The sequence below is a fragment of the Herpailurus yagouaroundi genome, unplaced genomic scaffold, assembly GCF_014898765.1.
Source record: "Herpailurus yagouaroundi ecotype Mexico unplaced genomic scaffold, PumYag 28, whole genome shotgun sequence".
Classification (NCBI taxonomy): Eukaryota; Metazoa; Chordata; class Mammalia; order Carnivora; family Felidae; genus Herpailurus; species Herpailurus yagouaroundi.
This window is the reverse complement of record NW_024412376.1, coordinates 65,801,070-65,822,736: the sequence shown is the minus strand read 5'-3', so window position 1 is coordinate 65,822,736 and position 21,667 is coordinate 65,801,070. Positions and strand designations below refer to the sequence as shown.

The window sequence follows — 21,667 nt, the reverse complement described above, 5'->3', positions numbered from 1 at the left end:
GCTCTATCTCACAACCATGAGATCATGACCTGAGCCGAAATCAAGAGCTATATGCCTAACCAACTATGACACCCTGGAGCCCGAAGAAAAAAAAATATTTTAAAAATTTATAACAATTCGTCCGAGAGTGCAGACAAATGTTATCTCCCACAAATACAAAATTTCTTGGTTTTAGCATCCATAGACTCTAAACAAAAGAAAAAAATGGAAGTGGGTTAAGGAAGTCAGGCCCTTCATTCTCTGTTTCCTCTTGGGTAACTATGAAGGTCGTCATCACTCTACCAGCTTCCCTAGGTTGAAGGACAACAGTATCTACAAAGCCATAACTAGACTTTATACTATTTTAGTTTTGCTATATTCAGGTAAGTCTGATTTTTTTTTTTTTTTTTTTACTTTCAGATTCAACTTTCAAAACCATTCAGGAACACATTATTTACAATAGTAGGAGATGTATGAAAAATTAACACAACCCTACTGAATACACAGTCACCCAAGTACCACAAGTTTCAGTACAATGTGGGTTAAGTGTGCTTTCAGGTATAGAAGATTCTACAATCATATGTGTGAACACTGCTTTGCTTGCTGTTCTGATGTGGAATATTCTTTCTCCAAATGTCTATGTATCTCATAGAAGAAAAGGGAGAGACAAAAGAGGGGCTATGAATGAAAGACAGATTGTATACCAATCTCAACAAAAATTGTGCATAGTGACCTTTGGCTAATATTCTACATTCCATATTTTGTATGTTTCCACAACACAGAAAAATAAAAAAAAAAAAACTTCCTTTTATAAATTATTTCCTACAAAGTCAACATGAGTTTCCAGAATCAGTAATATTATAATATCCAAGGCCAATTACAAGAAGCCTCACAGAAATTATGCTTATAGCACAGCCTGAAGACCACATGCCCAAATAAAAAGAATGCAAGTTTCCAGAGTTTCAGTATGCATCTGGTTTTTTACTTAGTTCAGCAAAGTTAACTTTAAAAATGACATGAAAGATTTGTTATAATACATTGCAGACAAAGATGGAGAAAATTAAGAACAGCATTTTAAACATAACAGCTTAAAAAAAAACTATGAAGACAGGTCTATCAAAAAGTTATGCTTGCCTTTTGTAAGCATAGTGAAGGCCCAAGTTTAATGAATTCAGGAAAATGCCATCCTCCCTAAATCAGCCATATATTCTTCAAAAGGAAAGAAAGAAATCAGAACAATGTAAAGTCCTATTGATAATCATCCTGAAGCTGTATTTTGCATGGCCATACTTTCTACCACCCAGAACTTTCACAGACAGCTTACCCTAAATATGTAGTCCAAGCAATGATGCAAAATAGGAGGCAGTAGACACACTCATATTAGCTGCTATAACTTTAACAGTAAAGGAGATACTTTTTGGACAATGAACAAACATAGGATACAGAAGCTGAGTACTGATTATCCTGTTCTGAATGTGGGAATAAACAAGATGGGAGAAGAGAAATCCACTTTCCTCATGTCCAGAAAGACATCTTTCCACACATTTCCCAGAAGCAAAGCGCAAATGTAAACATATGCGAAAAGCATAGGCACAGAAGCATATGAGGAGTTCCATGAGCTTCAGCCTCTCTTAAGGAAAAGACACTGAGGAAGTGAAAAGTTAACTCTGACGATACAGCCATCTGTTCAACTCCGTGTAACAGATTCGATCCCTAAACCAAAATACATTTACCATGTGCTAAACAGATAAAATCTAAGTGACAGTCAAATTTTATATGGGTTTTATTGTTTAGCTGGCCATTAGAAGGAATTCAAATAATATCTGCTTTATTAATCCCGATACATTAAATTCCCATGTCAAAATGCAGTAATTTTCTCCAATATGGGAGAAATATAAATTTAAAAAATAGATTTTTACTACAAAACTTTAAGGCACAAGAGCATCATTTAATAGTTTTAAAACGTATCTGCTAAAAGAGAAATTTCATATTTCACACTTAAATTGTTATTTAAAAACATTAACTTTTAATACACCTGACTACCAAGCTCAAGTAGATTCTAGCTTAGGTTTCCAGTTATGATTAATTCAGATATCCGAAAAATGAAAAATACTGCTGAAATCAACTTAAAAAAGAAATGGTGCTCAGAGAAAGAAAAAGTCCACTGCAAGAGCTCCACATCTGTGTGAGCATAATGTCAAAGCAAGCTCTCTCCTCAAGAGCAAGAATTAAAAACAGATCACAGCAGCCTGGGGAGAGGAAGCCCCTTTAAAAATGACCCTCCAGTGATTTCTCACCAGCATGGACATTTTCCTGGTGTCTTCTGAGGGCATCCTTGCTCTTCAGCCTCTTTCCACAGCTGTCGGCCTTGCACACAAACCTGGCATCTCCCCGGCAAGTCTCCTGGTGCTGCTCAAAACTACAAAACAACCAGGAGAGGGGAACAGGGAGAAGAAATGGTGAAGACATATCTTATGAAGTCTAACAGCACAGCAGGCTTTTGCAATGCATGCTCTCTAGTAGAGTTTCTGGGTCATTTCATGCATTACCTGGGCAGGTAAAAAGGAAAGCACTTATCTTGTAGCCATGTGATAATCACTAAGAAGCATAAAAAGCATGCCTGCCAAAAATGACCCACAATTATATAACAGCCGTGTGATAACTCAGACACAAAACCTCGATGCTGAATTGAAGGAAGAATTGCAAACAGAGCACTGAAAACTTCGTGAAGAATCCTTCAGACTGCTTTTCACTGTGCACTGAAGAACGCTGAGGGGGAAATAGAAAAAAACAAAAAGAAATAAAAACTGGATGTGTAAGACAAAAACTTATGAAAAATATCTCTACTTTAAATAAAATCCTGTTGGTGATCTCTGTTTTCATTTTGTTTTTTGTCCCTTTAATTTTTGGTAGTACCTAATTTAACTATAAGACCCGGCTAAGCAAAAGTATCTTTGGTGTAGACTCAATAAAAGCTGACTAGAATGCAGTTTTAACATCTAGTCTCTAAAAAGTATATAGCCCTGGCTTGGTTTTTTTTTCAAGAGCCTATAACAAAATTTCCAAATGTTTAATCTCTTGCTATTATAAGTTTTTTAAGTTTTGAGCAGAAATTTTTCATTTCAAATTTCATATGCAAAAGTAGATGCATATATTAAAATAGTAAACATGAAAGCTTTCTTGCTCATATACAAGGTGACATTCTTAAAATAAAAAATATACGTATCTAATTTCTCACTTTTAATAATTAATGATCCTGTAAAATATTTAAGTAAAAAGATAAATTTATATGCTGTTAACATAAAGAGTCAAAATAATAAAGGGTACCGAGCAATGTGTGGGATCATTTAATTCATCTTCATGTGACAGCCTATATCTATTCATCTTTAAATTATTCCTCCTAAGTTGCTAAGAAATAAACAGTGCTTCCCCAAGTGTCCCCGTATTCTTTATTCTCTAAACTCTCTTCATTTCTTAAAACTCTTCTTTCACTGATTCCAGAGGGAATATCAAATGCAGACAACTGAAACTTGATCTGTGATCTCAGAGCACTAAATTATGCATAAATGAATTTCTGAATAGTAAATCAATGAGCTTGATTTGATATTTAATGGCAAGTAAATAAATGGACAAAGACTTATTAGCATAAATAATGTTTACTTGTTGGAAGTTCATAATCAGAATGTTTCAAAAATCACCATATTATACTAAGAAAAGATAAGTTAATGACAATGACAATATAGAATGCTTACTTTCTTCCTCCCCACCCCCTGTCTCCATCACTGATACCCACACACACACACCCACACACACACACGTATAAAACAAATCAAATAGAATAGTTAAAAACAAAAGTGTTAGCTTATAATTTTAAAGATATTCTTTGCTGTACGCACTGTCTTTGCAAAGCCTGCTTAACTGGGAATTTCTTCCCACAGTTCTTGCACTTAAATTCTTTCTCCTCTGTAGGTTTCTGGTGCAATGTCTGAAGGTGCTCAGCAAGAATATCCTCACTGGTAAAACTCGAGTCACACTGGGGACAAGCATAGTCCTCTTTACAGCCAAGGCAATCTGTACATTTACAAGGAAGCAAATTTATAAGACAAAAATTAAGAGCCAAGAACTGTTCAGTTTTATCTTCATTTTAAAATCAAAATTGTGTTTAATAGTATCAGAAGAATAAATTCGTATTATCTCTCTGAGTATTATTAATGTTGTCCATGAAAAATAATAGGAAGTGTTACTAGAAGTACCTTATCTTTTAATTCACTTCATTGGTGTTTCAGCAAATTAATACAAAATCAAAATCAATTTTTAATTTACCCTATAATGCTAACTTTTCACATGAAAGAGTTATTGCAAATGTGGAATGAGAAAGCAAAACTTTTCCCTGAAACAGGTCATCTTGAGTTCACTGAGTTCACAAAGAGAAAAAATCCAACCAAGGCAAAACTATGTGGAATTACTAAGGGGAATCTCACGTACATGTGAAAGAGACTGAGGCCATAAAGACAGAACTCATTACAGCAGGTGTCGTGAGATTCCATGGTCTCTCTGGCTTGTCAGTCCCTAAGGACTGTCATGGATCCACCGAAATTTCTCAAAGTGCACTATTTACATCACATTTTTTTTCTGAATATTAAATAAAATTAGATTTAGAAAATTCAGGGAATATGAAGAAAATAAAAATTACCAATAATCCCACAATGAAGAGACAACCACTTAATATATTCTCAAGCCTGATTTGCCTTTTGTCCATTCATATTTTATAGTCTAAGAATAACTACATTTATGATCATACTTTGTATTCAATTTCATCTGTTGCTCTTTTTTTCCATTTAACATTTTCCCAAGTCAAATAAAAAAAAACATAATTATTTACTAAGCTCTCCATTGTTTGACATTGGAGTGGATTATTTGTTTTTTTTTTTTTTTTGCTGGTGGTTTGGTTGCTGTTTGTGTTCTGGCCTTTTTTGGGGGAAGGGGTGCTTTTATTAAATAACAACTGATTTCTAAAATAAAAATAGCAATAATGTATGTACCTGATTCACATGTTTTCAAAATCTGTTTAAGTTTCTATTGGTTATTTTTACAAAAGTAAAAACAATTTGCAATTTGATATTTGTTAACTAAAGAAAAATCAGGGTGATAATAAATAAGCAGGAGACCCATTTTTAAGCTAAAATAGTGGACACAGTAATAATATGCCCTGGAGGTGGGGGGAGGGACCTTAAAAAATAAATACAAAAAGTATAGCATAGGGAATGTAGTCAATAATATTGTAATTCACATAAATAAATATTCCCCAAAAAGAAAATACAGAATAATACAAAAATAATACCTATTACCCAAAGTCTGAAATTTGAAACAGCAAAATACATATTTGAAAGAACAGAAAGCCTGTCCTCATCTTTCCCTTAAATAATCCAACTGAAATAAAGAAACAGAAGCATAAGCTAGCAATGCTAGGAATGCTTATACTTTCTCAGCCAGTGACATATAGTTGGAGTAGAAAATTCATATGAAAGATATTACTACCATGGTGACTAAAGAAATCAATGTCACTTCTTGAAGCAGATTTGCTAAAGAAAATGAAAAAAATACTCTATGGTAAATTTCAATCTATTACAAAACATGAATACCTTTAACATCATTCATATTTCCTTCAAATCCCATCAGGAGTAAAACACAATAAAATAGAAACAAGCCCCAATAATAATTGATTATTCCCCAGCAGATGGCAAACAAGCGACATCTCCTGGATTACAGGACTGATCTAAGCAGATCAGACCTCCCGTCAACACACATTTTTGGTTACCCAACTAGAACAACCTAACAATCCTACAGGCTTCTATGCTCAGAACAGAAAGAGATTTCCAGAAGCTCCAGATTCTCAAAGGATCTCAAACAAGAGGGAGGCCCAGGAAGAGTCCATTAGGGTCCAGCAGTACCCTCTGCACACCTCTGCACTTGCCTTTCCCCATGTGCAGATGAGAAAGTAAAGTCTCAAAGAGTTAGTGACTTGCCCGGTACAAGACTGATGAGTGGCAGACGCGGGGCTGGAGCACAAAAATCCTCATTCCTAGCCAACCCACTGTACCAGTGAGAGCAGTGAGAGTCAGGAGCTGGTGCTGACCTTGGCAGCTCTACAGGGCACATGGATCACCCATACCCAGCATTCTCCTTCTGCTAGAAGAAAGATGTGCTTACAGCTGGCTACTCTCTGAGAGTAGTTTTCACAAAAGCTAACTTTATTTTGAGAACACCTTATTATAACACAACTATAAGTCAACTGCAGTTCAAACTATATTTCTTCTACAACTTCTATGGTCTCAGATCACCAATTAGAGGCAATACCTTTTCTGCCCGCTGTTGATTGTCCTTTAGAATTTTTAACTTCCCCTTCTTTGATCATTGTTATAATTTGCTGTTCTTCCTCATCAGCCTCCATGTCACTGTCCAGGTAGCCAATCAGAAGTTCTGTGTCTGTTTCTATGTCTTCAATTGCCAAATAGAAAATGTTTTCTCCTTCCTGAGACAAAATTAAAAAATATGCTATTGTATTACAAATATATCTCAATAATTTAAAAAATGTTGAACCATTTGTTTGTTTCTAATAATAATTAAGAAATAATTTTAAGATACACTGAGTACCAGGTTCCCATTAAAAATTACTATTCTTTTTTTTTTTTATATATCTCCAACAGATCCAGATACTGAAAAAGGAAACTGACAGTATTCAGTCACCCAGAAAATAAAGTACAAATATATATTACAGATAGTGACATTTATATATATCAAATGAAAGCATACTTAAATTACTAAAAGTGAGGGGCGCCTGGGTGGTGCAGTCGGTTAAGCGTCCGACTTCAGCCAGGTCACGATCTCGCAGTCCGTGAGTTCGAGCCCCGCGTCAGGCTCTGGGCTGATGGCTCAGAGCCTGGAGCCTGTTTCCGATTCTGTGTCTTCCTCTCTCTCTGCCCCTCCCCCGTTCATGCTCTTTCTCTCTCTGTCCCAAAAATAAATAAACGTTGAAAAAAAAAATTACTAAAACTGAATTTCACATTGTTAATTTGCCTAATGTCGTAACATTTTGGGGATGCCTGTAAATGCAGCAGAAAGAAGTCTGTTAAGTAATGGTGTCATTTCTGCACAGAGAGCAATGAGATATCAATGATCTAACTACGATTAATATTAAATCCAAAACTGGAAGAAAAAAAAAAACTTTCAAGTTATAACATAAGCCATAGGAACTGCAAACAAACCCTGAAAGAACTTCCAAAACCCTAGACCAGAAACAGAAAAAAAAAGACCAGGTGGGGCACCTGGGTGGCTCAGTCAGTTAAATGTCCAACTCTTGATTTCAACTCAGGTCATGATCTCATGATTCACGGATCCGAGCCCTGAGTCAGTCTCTGCGCTGACAGTGCAGAGCCTGTTTGGGATTCTTTCTCTCTCTCTCTCTCTCTCTCTCTCTCTCTCTCTCTGTCCCTGCCCCACTCATGTTCTCTCCCTCTCATAATAAATAAATGAACTTAAAAAAAGAAAAGATAAAAAAAAGAAAAAACAACCAGGCACCTGGGAAGTTCAAAGTATTAACTGAATCATCATGTGTACCTAAATCCCACTAAAATGACAGAAGAGAGAAGAAAAGAAAACAAGTTCCACTAACAACACAAAAAAAATCTGTAGAAAATTCTAGGAGATTAGAAATCAGGCTTGAAATGATAGATAATTACTGCAGAAGAAATCTCAACCCATAACAGACACAAGAAAAATACTACAAAGAAGAACCTACTTCCCAAGGAAACCCCAGAGGAACTTCACACTTGGAATGAACTGGTACAAAAAGCCCCTCTGGGCCTTCGGCCAATCACCAGGGAAGCCAGAACTGGGGCTGCTTAGCTCGCTGTCCCCAAGAGAAACACCCAGAATTGCTGTCTCTTACATAGCTGAGGATTTGTTCTGGGACGGCTCCTACTTTGGCTGCTGAGGATAAAGAGAAGCAAAACATAGTCTGAATTTATTGAACCTTGATGGTAGGCAAGGAGAGAAGAGGACAAGGACAGTGAGCTCCACCAAGGAGTGAAATTTAGTAAGGGAGAGAACATAGAACAAAGCCTTCTCTCTGGCATTATCACCACAGCACTTGCGTTAAGCAGGAGGAGACAGAGGAGGAGGGGGAAGGGAGAAGGTGAGCTGGAGAAGGGAAACTGGAGGACGAGGAATGTGTAACACCTGTATGTGTGTATGTGTATATTATGTACACACAAGCAGAACCCCTGTGAAAAGCTGGGAAAAGATGCAGCAAACTATTATACAGTTATCATTTGGAGGCTGGGAGAAAGAGTAGTTTATAGTCCACTGTTTCAGGTTTTGTTTTGTTTTGTTTTGTTTTTTACAACAAACAGAATCTTTGTAATCTTTAAAACGGTATATAGGGGCGCCTGGGAGGCGCAGTCGGTTGAGCGTCCGACTTCAGCCAGGTCACGATCTCGCGGTCTGGGAGTTCGAGCCCTGCGTCGGGCTCTGAGCTGATGGCTCGGAGCCTGGAGCCTGTTTCCGATTCTGTGTCTCCCTCTCTCTCTGCCCCTCCCCCGTTCATGCTCTGTCTCTCTCTGTCCCAAAAAAAAATAAATAAACGTTGAAAAAAAAAATTTTAAAACGGTATATATATATATATATATATATATATATATACACATTAGAAAATTCCATGGAAAAGACAAAAATGATTAAATTTGTCATTATTGGGCAAGAAAGGTTTGATTCAAAAGTTCAAAGCACTGAAGCAAATCTAACCATCAGCTACAGTTAATTAAAGGAAGTTTCTATATTTACAGCATCCTTGCAATTTTTGTAACTTCAAACCTCCAGAAACCTAAAGTGATTTCTAATTAAGAACACAATTAACTTCTATTCAATTGTTACTCTTTGTGCAAGAAAATAAACAAACCAACCAACAAAAACTATGCAGACATTCAGCAAAAGAGAGGTCTCTTTTTAAATGAACTCAGAAGTGGTAATTTCCAGGGTTTGGAAACCACTTGTTAATAGTTACCAAAAGCAACAAAGGACTCACCTAATGAAGATTTCAGAACACAATCATAAATCTTAGTGCTTATCTGATCAATATCCAAGAAATTTAATTGAAGCATCTTTCCAGAATATTAATAATCAATTGTGTGATGGCTTTCATAGCACCAAGAAAAAGTCATTTTTAATTTTAAAACATAACATTAACTTAAACTTCAGTCATAAGACACAGCATGCCATTCAGGGGCTCCATAAGAAAATTTTAATATACCAGTTAAAACCTTGACTTAAGGGGCACCTGGGTGGCGCAGTCGGTTAAGCGTCCGACTTCAGCCAGGTCAGGATCTCGCGGTCCGTGAGTTCGAGCCCCGCATCGGGCTCTGGGCTGATGGCTCAGAGCCTGGAGCCTGTTTCCGATTCTGTGTCTCCCTCTCTCTCTGCCCCTCCCCCGCTCATGCTCTGTCTCTCTCTGTCCCAAAAATAAATAAACGTTGGAAAAAAAACAAACAAACAAGCAAACAAAAAAAACAAAAAAACCTTGACTTAATAAAAGCAATAGCATTATACCCACCAAGGACCAACTACATGTTTTGTCTATATGCCAAAAATATGGTAAAAGGAATGTCATGGTATTACTCCAATCTACTTATTTAATAGAAATATCTAGATAGCTTTATTATATAATTCTTACCAGTGCCTAGCCAATTTGCTACCACAATAGTTTTAAGAAGTATCCTCTTAAATTGTTCCTTGCCTACACTTCACTAAGTTAATCACAACTCTTCATTATATTATTCTCTTCAAAACTTCCCATTGGCAGACCCTGCCAGATTCCTAATCTCTGGAGTTCTCTTGAACTCCAATATTCCTTACCTGTAGGCTCACCCCAGCCCCAATTGCCTGCCATTTGGCAAGAAGGACATAAAGGGTATTGACTCAAAGTCCTGGGATTCTAACCTTGTGCTCCAGCTTTGATGACTGTTTTAATATTTTGATCCTGAATTTTACTTCTTATTACAGCTCTTATTTCCCATCTTCGGGTTTGTGGCTTTTTCCCTTGAATACAGTTCCTTCTGTAAGAGAATAACTCCTTACATTTCAGAGGTTAGTGCCTTCCCTGACTCTGCCTGGGTTCTGGGGTCCTGCTTATGGTTCCTGTTATGGGCTCCAGGTGATTTTGCTGAAAACCTGTTAGCCGCAAGAAGGCTGTTCAACATGATGATCTGTTCAAAAGCAAATATTCCTCAGCCAGTGGTTTTCATTGTGTTGGGATACAACATAGAGTGAGTGGTTTTACAATTTGTATTCAGCTCTTGAATTTTTGTTTTTTAGTCTTGTTTCATTTTGCTTTATTTATTTGTATATTATTTTCAGCTAATTCTTATTTTAAAGTTTATCTATCTATCTATCTATCTATCTATCTATCTATCTATTTAGAGATACAGTTGAGGAGGGGCAGAGAGAGAGGGAGACAGAGAATCCCAAGTAGTCTCTGCACAGGGCTTGAACTCACAAACTGTGAGAGCATGACCTGAGCCAAAATCAAAAGTCAAACTCTCAAAAGACTGAGCCACCCAGATGCCCCTCAGCTAATTATTTCTACCGTAAGCTGTTTATACCATCAAAATGTTGCAGCCTACATGTCCAATAATATAAATTGGAAAAAAATAAGTGCCTAATAATTGGTTTTAAAATTTACCAAATGTAATTTCTATAAAATAACATGTCATATATGTATCAATATAGTTAAATAAATATATAGATAGATAGGTAGATAGATAATGTGCCCCAAAAAGAAAAATATATCAACAAACATGTTTAACAGAACTTGTTTCTAAGTAGAGGTAATTCTAAGTATTTTGCAGAATCTCTTCTGCTAGTCCATAGAATCAATAAGTGTTACTTTTGTAGTAAAATAAAATAATAAATAATAAACAAACCTGGTTCCTTGATAACAGAAAGCAGTGCTGCATAATGACTAAGAGCGCAGGCTTTTTTGGGCTGGCCAGGGTTCAAAGTCTCTTTCTATGATTAATGAATTAGCTGTATGACTGTGCAAAAAAGCTTAATTTCTAGAATCACCAGTTTCTTCATTTGTAAAATGGAGAAAATAATTCCTAAGTCATAGGTTAATTGTAAGGATAAAAGTGAAAATATTTGTAAAACCTAGTAAGGTGCCTGGCATAAATGATTAGCATTTATGAATGGTAGCAGATATTATTATCATTACTATTATAACTATGCAAAACTTGAAAGCCAGTGGTTAAAATATTTTTTTTCAAAATTTATTTCAACCCAACTGCCACATAACGTTGCTTTGACATTGCTGTTTTTGACTAAATTCCATGTGGCCAAACTGCCCTCAGCCAAAATATAATTAAATTCCACTGCCTGCCTACCAGAGCTCTGAACTGCTTTGGATTTCTGATTGTCACACTCTGTTCACTTGTTAACATACTAAACTATATCTGAACTATACCTAAAAGTGACAAGCCATCTGCTTTGTCTGTGACTTGGGTTTCCCAAGACATGAGGCTTTCAAAGCTCAAGCTGAAAGAGTCGGGGGCAAGCTAGGACAGTTGGTCACCCTAACTACACTCATCATGCTCTCCAAATTCTAAACTCTAAATTCTAAACTCTCACAGTCTCCAGCCCCAGCTCAGGATTCTCAACATACAGAACCAGTCACATCCTCAAGTACAGCTCCAAAGGCTTATCAAATAGACTCCCATAATCTGAACCCACTTTGTCCTCTCATCCTCAACTATCCTTCAAATGAACCTGCCTCCTGTTCTTCAGTCCAACCGGTATACTTGCTCTCAGAAAATACTGAATTTATTCCTGTGTTAGTACAATTGCAAAGATGCCACCTAGCCTCCTTGCTACAATTCCTCAGTGTCATCTGAGGCACACCTCATTTTCATCCTTCTCCATGAAACTCTCTAATCTACTGAATTAGGTTCCAGGAGTTTTCTCCATATATAATGCCTTAAGTTTATTGGGCACTTGCAATTTATTTCTGTGTTTTTTGTCATTTAATTCATATGACCAGTAAAATTCTAATACATGTTGATCTTATCTCTCCAAAGATAATTTCCTCAAGGCAGCAAACAAGAATTACCAGGTATCCCCCACAGTGTAAGCTTTACTCATAACACTTGCTCACCATTTTACAAATAATGAATAGTGAAAAAAAATAATAAAAAGAATATTAAAAGGCCGTGTCTACAGAAGAAAAGTACTTATTAGTAAAAAGTTTACTGATATTTTCCTTTATTTACTTTTTGTGGTAGGCTATTACCATAATCCAGATAGTGGTGATTTAGGAGGATACATGTGGACAACGTAAGAAGAAGTCATGATTGTGACATTGGCAAAGGCACAATTCATTGTATTGAAAAGGTAGTAAGTAGTGAAAATTCAGATTATCCAGCCAAGCAACTAATGACCAATCAACACGATAGGAAATCATCTTCAAAATGCTTGAGGTTACAAACTGAAATTATACCAATGTGGAGGAAGAAAAGTTTGGACTCCTATTCGATTATCAACAGAAGTAGGAGACAAGTGGTAAAGATGGAGAAAAGAAAATGTAATGAAATAGGAAGAATTCCATATTTAATATCTTCTCAATTAATTCTTCTTTACAAAAACCCTGATTCAGTCTTAACCTGTGTATCAACATCATTTCTGTAGAGCTCAATATACAAAGCTGAAAAATATAAAAAAATAATCATTTCCATAGTGAAATTCACAAAGCATATCTATTAATAGTGATCTAATAATAAAAATAAAAACATTTAAAATGAGATATAACTGGGCCACCTGAGTGGCTCCATTGATTAAGCATCTGACTCTTGATTTAGGCTCAGGTCATGATCTCATGGTTCAAGAGATTGAGCCCCACATCGGGCTCTGTGCTAACATGGAGCCTGCTTGGGAGTCTCTCTCTCCCTCTTTCTCTGCCCCTCCCCCACTCACATTCTCTCTCTCTCTCTCTCTCTCTCTCTCTCTCAAAATAAATAAACATTTAAAAAATACAAAAATACTTTATTAAAAATAAATAAAATGAGACATAACTATAATAGAACATTGCATTCCTATTTATTTACTCCCCTCTGAGGAGGGGGCTGCACCCCTGTGATGTGGCTCAGAGTGGCATCTGTGGGAGGCGTGTACTGTATCAGGTTTGACAAGGTGACTTGTACTGACCCATGAAATGTGACTGGAAGTGAAGTGAACCATGTCCAAGAGAAAGCTTTAAGAGTCGTCACATGTTTGGGCCACTGCTCTTTCCCTTCTGCCAGAAAAACGCATGTCCCTGGTCAGTGCTGTTACTTTAGACACCATGGTTCACCACGTGGAACCGAATGGTGGAAAGAGTCACAGTCTCCAGTAGCCCATACCTGCATGGACAATAACTAAATCCTTGTTGCTATAAACCACTAAGACTTTAAGGCTCGTAGGACAGTCTTCTTGGCAAAAGTTGACTGATACAATGATTTAAGCAAAATAATACTTTTAAAATTATTTTCTTGGTGAGTAAGAAGAAAACATCAAGGAGAATAGTGTGAAGCCGGAAAATTAGAGGTATATTTAAAAGAGTGAATGGTGCAAAATAAGTTAATTTCATGTTTACAGTGCATTAGTCAAGCCCTATTAAAAAAATGGAAGTTTCAAACAAATGTAAATAAAATAATTTCTGTTCTAATCACAGCTGATAATCAGCCACACATCAAGGAGATTGTTTGATATGATTCCTAGGAATGAGTACTATATTAGACAAAAAAACCAAGTCCATAAACAAAATACGATAATTACAGATCACTAACATATATGCTATCTTTCTCTGAGGGGCTCAAGCAAAGATAGTAATCTCTGAGGCATCTTACAAAACAAATCTGACACCATGGAGAAACGAGTCAACAGAAAAGATGAGGAGAATAAAAAGAAAAATTTGTTACATAGAAAACACATGATGTGATCCTAAGAAACAGTGGCTCTTCACAAACAAACAAATATTAAAAAAAAAAAAAAAACTACAGCTCAGCTATTTTACTTAGATATAAGTTATAAGTCAATACTGACGGGCCAAGCAATCTTAGAGTAAGATCATGCTATGGAGAACAGAGCGGCTATTTTACATAGAAGCAATTAGAGGAAATACTGTGTTCTCACAGCATATCTGCTCTATTTAACATCAGAAACTCTTTTAAGTGGCCTCCACTTAACTCATTCCCAGATTTACCTGACACTCTACATCAAGTCTGCTGACTGATGCCCAGAGAAGTCTTCTCAGCAGCCTACCCTCTGCTTTCCCTCATTCCTCTGTCCTCACCACTTAACTTGTGTGCTTCTGTCCCAACTGTCTGTTGTGCTTGCTCCCACACCTGTTTAATGTCACTTGTACAAGTCGTTTTAATTAGTAACTTGCCTCAGTATTACATAAACCAAAGATATATGAGGAAGAAAATATTCAACCGTTTCAAAGAAAATCAGTTGTACATTTTGAAGACTCAAAGGTGAGTGTAAAAAGATTGTCAAATTACAGAAGGCAAAGCAATTACAAAATATGAGGGGAATCATAAATCTGGAAGGATTCTACACTCAGGCTGCTTTGCAAGAAAGAAAGTTTACTCATATTACTTTAAAAATAGCAAAACTGAACACTATAAGGAGTGGTTATGAAAAAATATGGTAGCAAACTCTAGTGAGAATACCTATACTTAGTATCAAGAAGGCTGTGGTCATAAATAAAAAAAATAAATAAATAAAAATAAAAAATAAAGAATCAATGTATATTTATAAAACAAATTAAAATAAAATGGTTGAAATACCAATTCTATGATCCCTACTAGAACAAACTTTTTCTATTACTTGACCAAGTACTGGTCCCTATCACATTGGAAAAAAGAATTCCCACCAAATTATTATATTAACAGGTCTGAACAACAGGTTCCCCACACATGCCTCCCTAACTGTCTATGCTGTCCCCATCAAAGTATTTACCACCCTGATCTGCATTTATTTAGCTGCATCCCCCAAATGGGCTGGAAACTCCATGAGGAAAGGGATTATATCCTCAAATTATATATAAACTATCATTCCCAAAATATTCATTATTCTAAATGGCATGAGAATTAGCTAAACACAGGTCTCTCCTTCCCCTTGCCTCTTCCTTTCTCCAAAGATTGCTTGTTCCCTGAGGGCAGGCACCAAGTCATATCCAACTATGTGTAAATCTCAATACCTGACTCAACACCTTGTTCACTGAAGGCTATCCACAAAGGACCCACTGAATTGAACTAAGTAAGAGAAAAATAATTGTCATTTCCTTTTGAATTAATAAGACTGTAAAAGCAAGAGAGTCACTCAGGAAAGTGGAATTTGCTACAAAAAGGGTTGGGGAATCAACTTCCCATTCCCAACAAATTCTTAAGAATTCAAAAGTTAGCCAACAATTGAGAGTGTTTCAACCAACTGGAAATAAGAGAACAGATTAGACAAGCAGATGTGCTTCCTGGAAAGAGAACTGCACTCAACATACCAAAAGTCAATTCAAAAACACATGAGAGAAACTGAATGTCCATTGAATGCATTTATTGCCATATATAATGTGCACGGCACTGCAGAACATCCACACTCACAAGAATACCCATACCGTTTTCTGCTCTGCAGACCTTTACATACTCTTGGTGGAAACAGAACAAACCGGTTAAATTACAAAATGGAGCAACAAGGGCCAAGACAATTGTACAGACAGCAGCAGCTATGGAATTTTTAGAGACGGTTTCACAACAGCCTTTGAAATTCACTCCGAACCCTATAGGCTGGATAAGTTTTAGACAAGATAGTAAGATTGAGGGGTGCCTTGGTGGCTCAGTTGGCTGGACGTCTGACTTCAGCTCAGGTCATGATCTCAGTTTGTGGGTTCAAGCCCCGCATCAGGCTCTGTGCTGACAACTCAGATCTGGAGCCTGCTTCGGATTCTGTGTCTCCCTCTCTCTCTGCCCTTCCCCTGCTCACACTCTGTCTCATCTCTCAAAAGAGAATAAATGTTACAATTAAAAAAAAAAAAAAGATAATAAGATTGAAAGGGAGTGGGCTTTTTAAAATAGGGAACACAACATCAGCAAATTGACAGTGCTGCAAAGGGTAGATTAGGTTATGGAAAGCAAACCGAGCTGTAACACTGGGTATTACAGAAAAACTGTAGAAAAGTAGACTGACAAAGCCACTTTAATACGTGGAGTGACTGAGAAGTCAGGCACAGATGAAACGTGCCCTGTGAATTGCAGTGTTTGTAAGGCAACCACCTCAGACTAATGAGACAGGAAAAAAAAAAAAAAGACTGAAAAGTAGAAACATGTAAGAAATTTTGTTCATTTGATCAATATGATGGTATATTTTACGTATCAACTTGACTGGACCACAGGGTGTCCAGATATCTGGTCAAACATTATTCTGGGTGTATCTGTGAGAGTGTTTTTAAATAAGATTAACATGTCAGTTCATAGGCTGACTATAAGAGCCTGCTCTCCACAACATGGGTGGGCCTCATCCAATCAGTTGAAGGCCAGAACAGAACGAGACTGACCCTCCACTGAGTACGAGAATTCCTCCTGCCTGACTTCCTCCATACTGGTACAACAGTTTTTTCCTGCCTTTGAACTTGAGATAAAACACATGCTGTGTCTCAAGCCTGAGGGCCTTCGAACTTAAACTATACCCTCAGTTCTTCAGGTTCTCAGGCCTTCAAACTCAGGCTAGAAGTAGAATATCAGGTGCCCCTGGTCCCCAGTTTGATGGCTCACCCTGCAGATCTTGGGACTTGTCAGCCTCCATAATCATATGAGCCAATTCTTTTCATAAAGTCTCTTTACACACACGTACCTACACATATACATACACATCCTATCGATTCTGCTTCTCTGGAGAACACTGACTAATACAATCAAACTCGAAATGTAAGATGTTTGTTATACCACTACAATGGAATCTATCTGATAAAAAAACTAAAGTACATTTGAAATAACTTCTAGCCAAATAAAATATATTAACCTAGACAAAAAGGGAACATTGAATAACCTACAGATAATTTCAGAGCAGTAAGCTTTCAATATGAATAGTTTTAATTCTACTGGTTTTTTTTCTCATTTTAACAAAGAAACACTTCTGATAGAGATAAGTAATTCATTTGAAAAAAAAAATTAAGCAAGTATGTGCCAAGAGCTATGCTAAGATGAAGTATAACATAGTGAAATAAAACAGACACAGTACCCACCCTCAAAGAGCTTAGAGACTAGGAGTAAGCCACTGATACCACCAAAAAAATGGAAAACAGCTTGATGAATGCAAGGACAGTGAGGAACATGGTGCTAATGGAGTATATAATGGAGAGAGCTGATCTCATCTGAGGTTCAAGGATGGCCTCTTGGCAATGTGATGACTTAGCTTAGATCTACAGGACACAAACAGAGGAATCTAGCAAAGGCAAAAGGGAACATGCATGTGTAGAGCAAGTGGAAGGAACTCAAATATTCAATAGCTGGGTAAAAAAAAAAAGTATAAGCTGCAAAAAAAGGAATGAAAATGAGTGGCTAGGAGGTGGTTTCAAAGAAGACAAAGGAAGAGAGCACTTCAAGACGAAGGTATTTGTCAACAACACCTAATGCCGCTGAGCAGATCTAGCAAAAGGAGGTCCAAAAAGCCTGGAGTGCTTTAGTGATGCAGAGAGCACTGGTAGCCTGAAAGAGAACCACCAGATGCCAGGTCAGTGTGGGTTGAGGAGTGTGCCGGAGGTGAGAAAACCGGAGACCCAGCATAGAGACAATTCAAGTAAGGAGAGAGGATCCCCGCTGCAAGGGGATGTAGAAACAAGAGGAAACGATTTTGAAAAGAGAAGTGTGAATGTTTAAAATCAATGACAAGAACCCTGTTGAGTGTGAGAGGGTGAGTATCGAGTGAAGAGAAGGGATACTCTATGTCAGAAGTGTTCATCAGAAGGAGGTACACAGGTGGAGGACTTGTTCTCAGGAAAGAGGAGGGGACACTTCTTTATGCTGGGAGAAAGGAAAGAGAATGAGTGGGCTTGTAAGTAGGTGTGCACATTTGCTGTCAGAGCTGATGGATGTGCAAGTTTTATACATATCACCTTTGTTAACATTCACCAAAATAAATGGTGAATATATATTCTTAGAATATCTTTTAATTTTCATGTATTTCCAAACATTAAAACAGGCTAGTTGGGGCGCCTGGGTGGCGCAGTCGGTTAAGCGTCCGACTTCAGCCAGGTCACGATCTCGCGGTCCGGGAGTTCGAGCCCCGCGTCGGGCTCTGGGCTGATGGCTCAGAGCCTGGAACCTGTTTCTGATTCTGTGTCTCCCTCTCTCTCTGCCCCTCCCCCGTTCATGCTCTGTCTCTCTCTGTCCCAAAAATAAATAAACATTGAAAAAAAAAATTAAAAAAAAAAAAAACAGGCTAGTTATATTCTCTTAACCACTGAACCTCTAAATAGAGTGTCCTCAATACCCAGTGACCTCTATCTGTGATTTCTCCTCTAAGTCTCAGTTACATATTTCACTAGCTTTGGCAATAGGTCAGTTGTAACTATCACCCCAATTCATTTACTAAAAATGCATTTATTGGTAATATGGGTGAAATTAGTCAACAGGTACCAACTTTCAGTTATAAAATAAATAGGTCCTGAAAATATCATATACAGCATGGTGACCAAAAAAATGTATTTGAAGCATATATTCAGAATTGCTCCTAAATGTACATGTATTCCTCTGTTTCTTCTAGATAAAAATTGACTCCAGTGCTCATCATCCCTCTGATTGGGAGAATATGGATATGGGATGGGAAGCTCTGCTCCACTATTCCAAGGCTCTATAAACTCAGGCTCAGCTTTTTCATCTGCAAAATGGGATAATACTACCATTTGGGGGAGGCGGACTGTTAAAATTAAGTAAGATAATGTTGATACAAAAATGTGACAAATTTTTATAATGGCCCAAAGTGGCACAATTTGAAATCTCATTTCATAACTATGGATAATCAGTTTTCATTTGTCTTGTTTTGTTTTTAGTTTTAGTGACTGATTTTCTAGGGTTAAAATTATGATAGGGTTTCCTACGGGTTTTAGATGATCTCAACAGAGTTAAAAATTGTATGTGTTATTGAATAGCAAGGTGCAAAGTATTTCAAGGGATTATCATATATCACTTTTTTATACAATGTGGCATCGATCTTACCATGAATTGAAATACAGCAGAATATCAGATCACCTGGGTGGCTCAATCGGTTAAGCATCCGACTCTTGACTTCGGCTCAGGTTATGATCTCATGGTTCATAGGATCAAGCCCTGTATTGGGCTCTGCGCTGACAGTATGAAGCCTGCTTGGGATTCTGTGTCTCCCTCTCTTTGCCCCTCCCCATCTTGTATGCTCAGGCTCTCTCTCTCTTTCTCTCTCTCAAAATAAATAAACATTAAAAAAATAAAGCAGAATATATTTACAGAAGTTTAATAAAAGCATACAAATGCCCAATAATATGCATTTAAAACTGATAAAGAGGGGCGCCTGGGTGGCGCAGTCGGTTGAGCGTCCGACTTCAGCCAGGTCACGATCTCGCGGTCCGTGAGTTCGAGCCCCGCGTCGGGCTCTCGGCTGATGGCTCAGAGCCTGGAGCCTGTTTCCGATTCTGTGTCTCCCTCTCTCTCTGCCCCTCCCCCGTTCATGCTCTGTCTCTCTCTGTCCCAAAAATAAATAAAAAACGTTGAAAAAAAAATTAAATAAAACTGATAAAGAAAAAAAATGAGAAAAGGGAAGAAAAGCTATTTACAAGCACACTACGCTCCAAAGTCTAGAAATGGGCGGACTGAATTAAGTCACAGAAGGAAAGCTCTCAAAAGCCTAGCTGGGTTTACATGCTAGTGCCAGAAGAACAGTCAGGTTAACTCTTGGCAAGAATGACCATGCCCCTTCTTGTTCCTTTTTCCTGTATGGAAAACTAATAGAACTAATGAACGAACGAAAGAGAGGAAAAAAAGACTAATAGCATAGACAGATATGTAAACAACCATTAAGTGTGCACAGCAATATCTCAAAGGACTTAGTTAACCGCAAGAAAAGAAACCAGGAAATATTGCTTTAATCTCTGCCCACTGAGGTGAATTAAATAAAATGTATATTAAATCCCAACTTAAGAAATAATAGATGCATTATTCAACTGATTATGCATTTAATTAAGCAGAACAAAAAGTGTGTATAGTTTTGACATAAGTCAGCCATGATAATGATATACTTAATTACTTTCCAGATTCTTGCTAAACAAACTCCAAGTAAAAGGGAAGGTCACAATTCAAATCTTAGAATTCCCCTCCCATTCAACTCTGTACCTACCTTCTTGATGCAATAAAGCAGCACAAACAGTAGCCTACAACTCAGTAACTAATCTTCCTTTTTCCTTTCCCCAAGATGTCTTTTTTGAATCATGTGAGATTTTCAAAGAGGACTAAGACACAATTAAGGATGATAGATTAGATTCTAAGAAACATTTTTCCTAAGGTTTTGTGAGCCAGTTTTCTCAAATTCTCAGAATTTAATATACTTACCTGGATACAGTATAACTTTATTGCAGGTTACATTAATTGAAAGATATATAAATTATAACATAAATTTTATACTTTCTTTTGAATATTTTATTAATTCAGTGATATAATGTAGAACTTCACATTTTACTTTGTGTTGCTAAGTAGTAGCTGAACCTTTTATGAGAATCCACGCATGCACTGAATGGAGCACATGTCTTTAAATAAAAATTTCCCTAGAAAACCCAACTTCCCTTCATAAAGAAATAAATGTGGCTAATTCTAGTGTTTTGTGTTATATGCATTAACTTCACTCTGCAGTTTACTGACTACTGTATTTAATATCAATCATTAAAAAATAATCTAAAACTCATCATAAAATGTATCTCCAATTTTAAAAAAACAAAAATAAAGCCATTTTACTCTTTATGTTTATACCCAAAAAAATCTTGCTTGAAAACAAGTAGTATATTTTTGTTGTCTATATTTTAGATTTAACACTTAAATATATATGTATATATAATAATATAATATATATACATATGATAATATATAATATATACATATATTACATCTATGTACATATAATGCATATACATATATAATATATACATATACGTACATATATGTACATATAATACATATAATAATATATATACATATAATAATATATTATATATATAATTATATATACATAATTTTAATTTCCTCCTCTGATATGGGGTATTCATGTTATTTGCTTCACTGTATCTAACACAAATGCCTCTTCTTTACATTATATTTTTTAGCAACTACAATATTTTAAACTTCTTTTTAGTTTCTACCACATCTCTTCTTAAACCTTGTAATTATAAAGCACAGTTCCAGTGTATTTAATACAGTGCTGATTAATTTTCAAATCCTAATCTTTGATTATTACATTTGTTAAGTATAATTTCAAAGAACCAGCTCACAGCAAATATCATCTTTCCCACGAACCTCTGTCACTTCCCTATTCCATAGCCTAGGTTTCTGAGTTAGTCCAGAGTGGACTGCTTGCTGGGTTGTTAATCAACGGA

General features: G+C 36.6%; 1 protein-coding gene across 5 annotated transcripts in view; it reads right to left on the bottom strand.

The window, feature by feature from the left end:
• The window catches only part of PRDM5 (PR/SET domain 5), a 209,377-nt gene that overhangs the window by 106,533 nt on the left and 81,177 nt on the right, over window positions 1-21,667 (bottom strand). For all 5 annotated transcript variants that reach the window (XR_005790181.1, XM_040474755.1, XM_040474762.1 and 2 more), the window contains exons 4-7: window positions 6,337-6,511; window positions 3,876-4,050; window positions 2,656-2,748; window positions 2,277-2,398 (exon numbers count right to left, since the gene is read on the bottom strand). Coding sequence is in view for 4 of the 5 variants with exons in the window: in XM_040474755.1 (XP_040330689.1) it covers window positions 2,277-2,398; window positions 2,656-2,748; window positions 3,876-4,050; window positions 6,337-6,511 (565 nt within the window). In the remaining variant the exon portion in view is untranslated. The remainder of the gene's footprint in view (window positions 1-2,276; window positions 2,399-2,655; window positions 2,749-3,875; window positions 4,051-6,336; window positions 6,512-21,667) is intronic.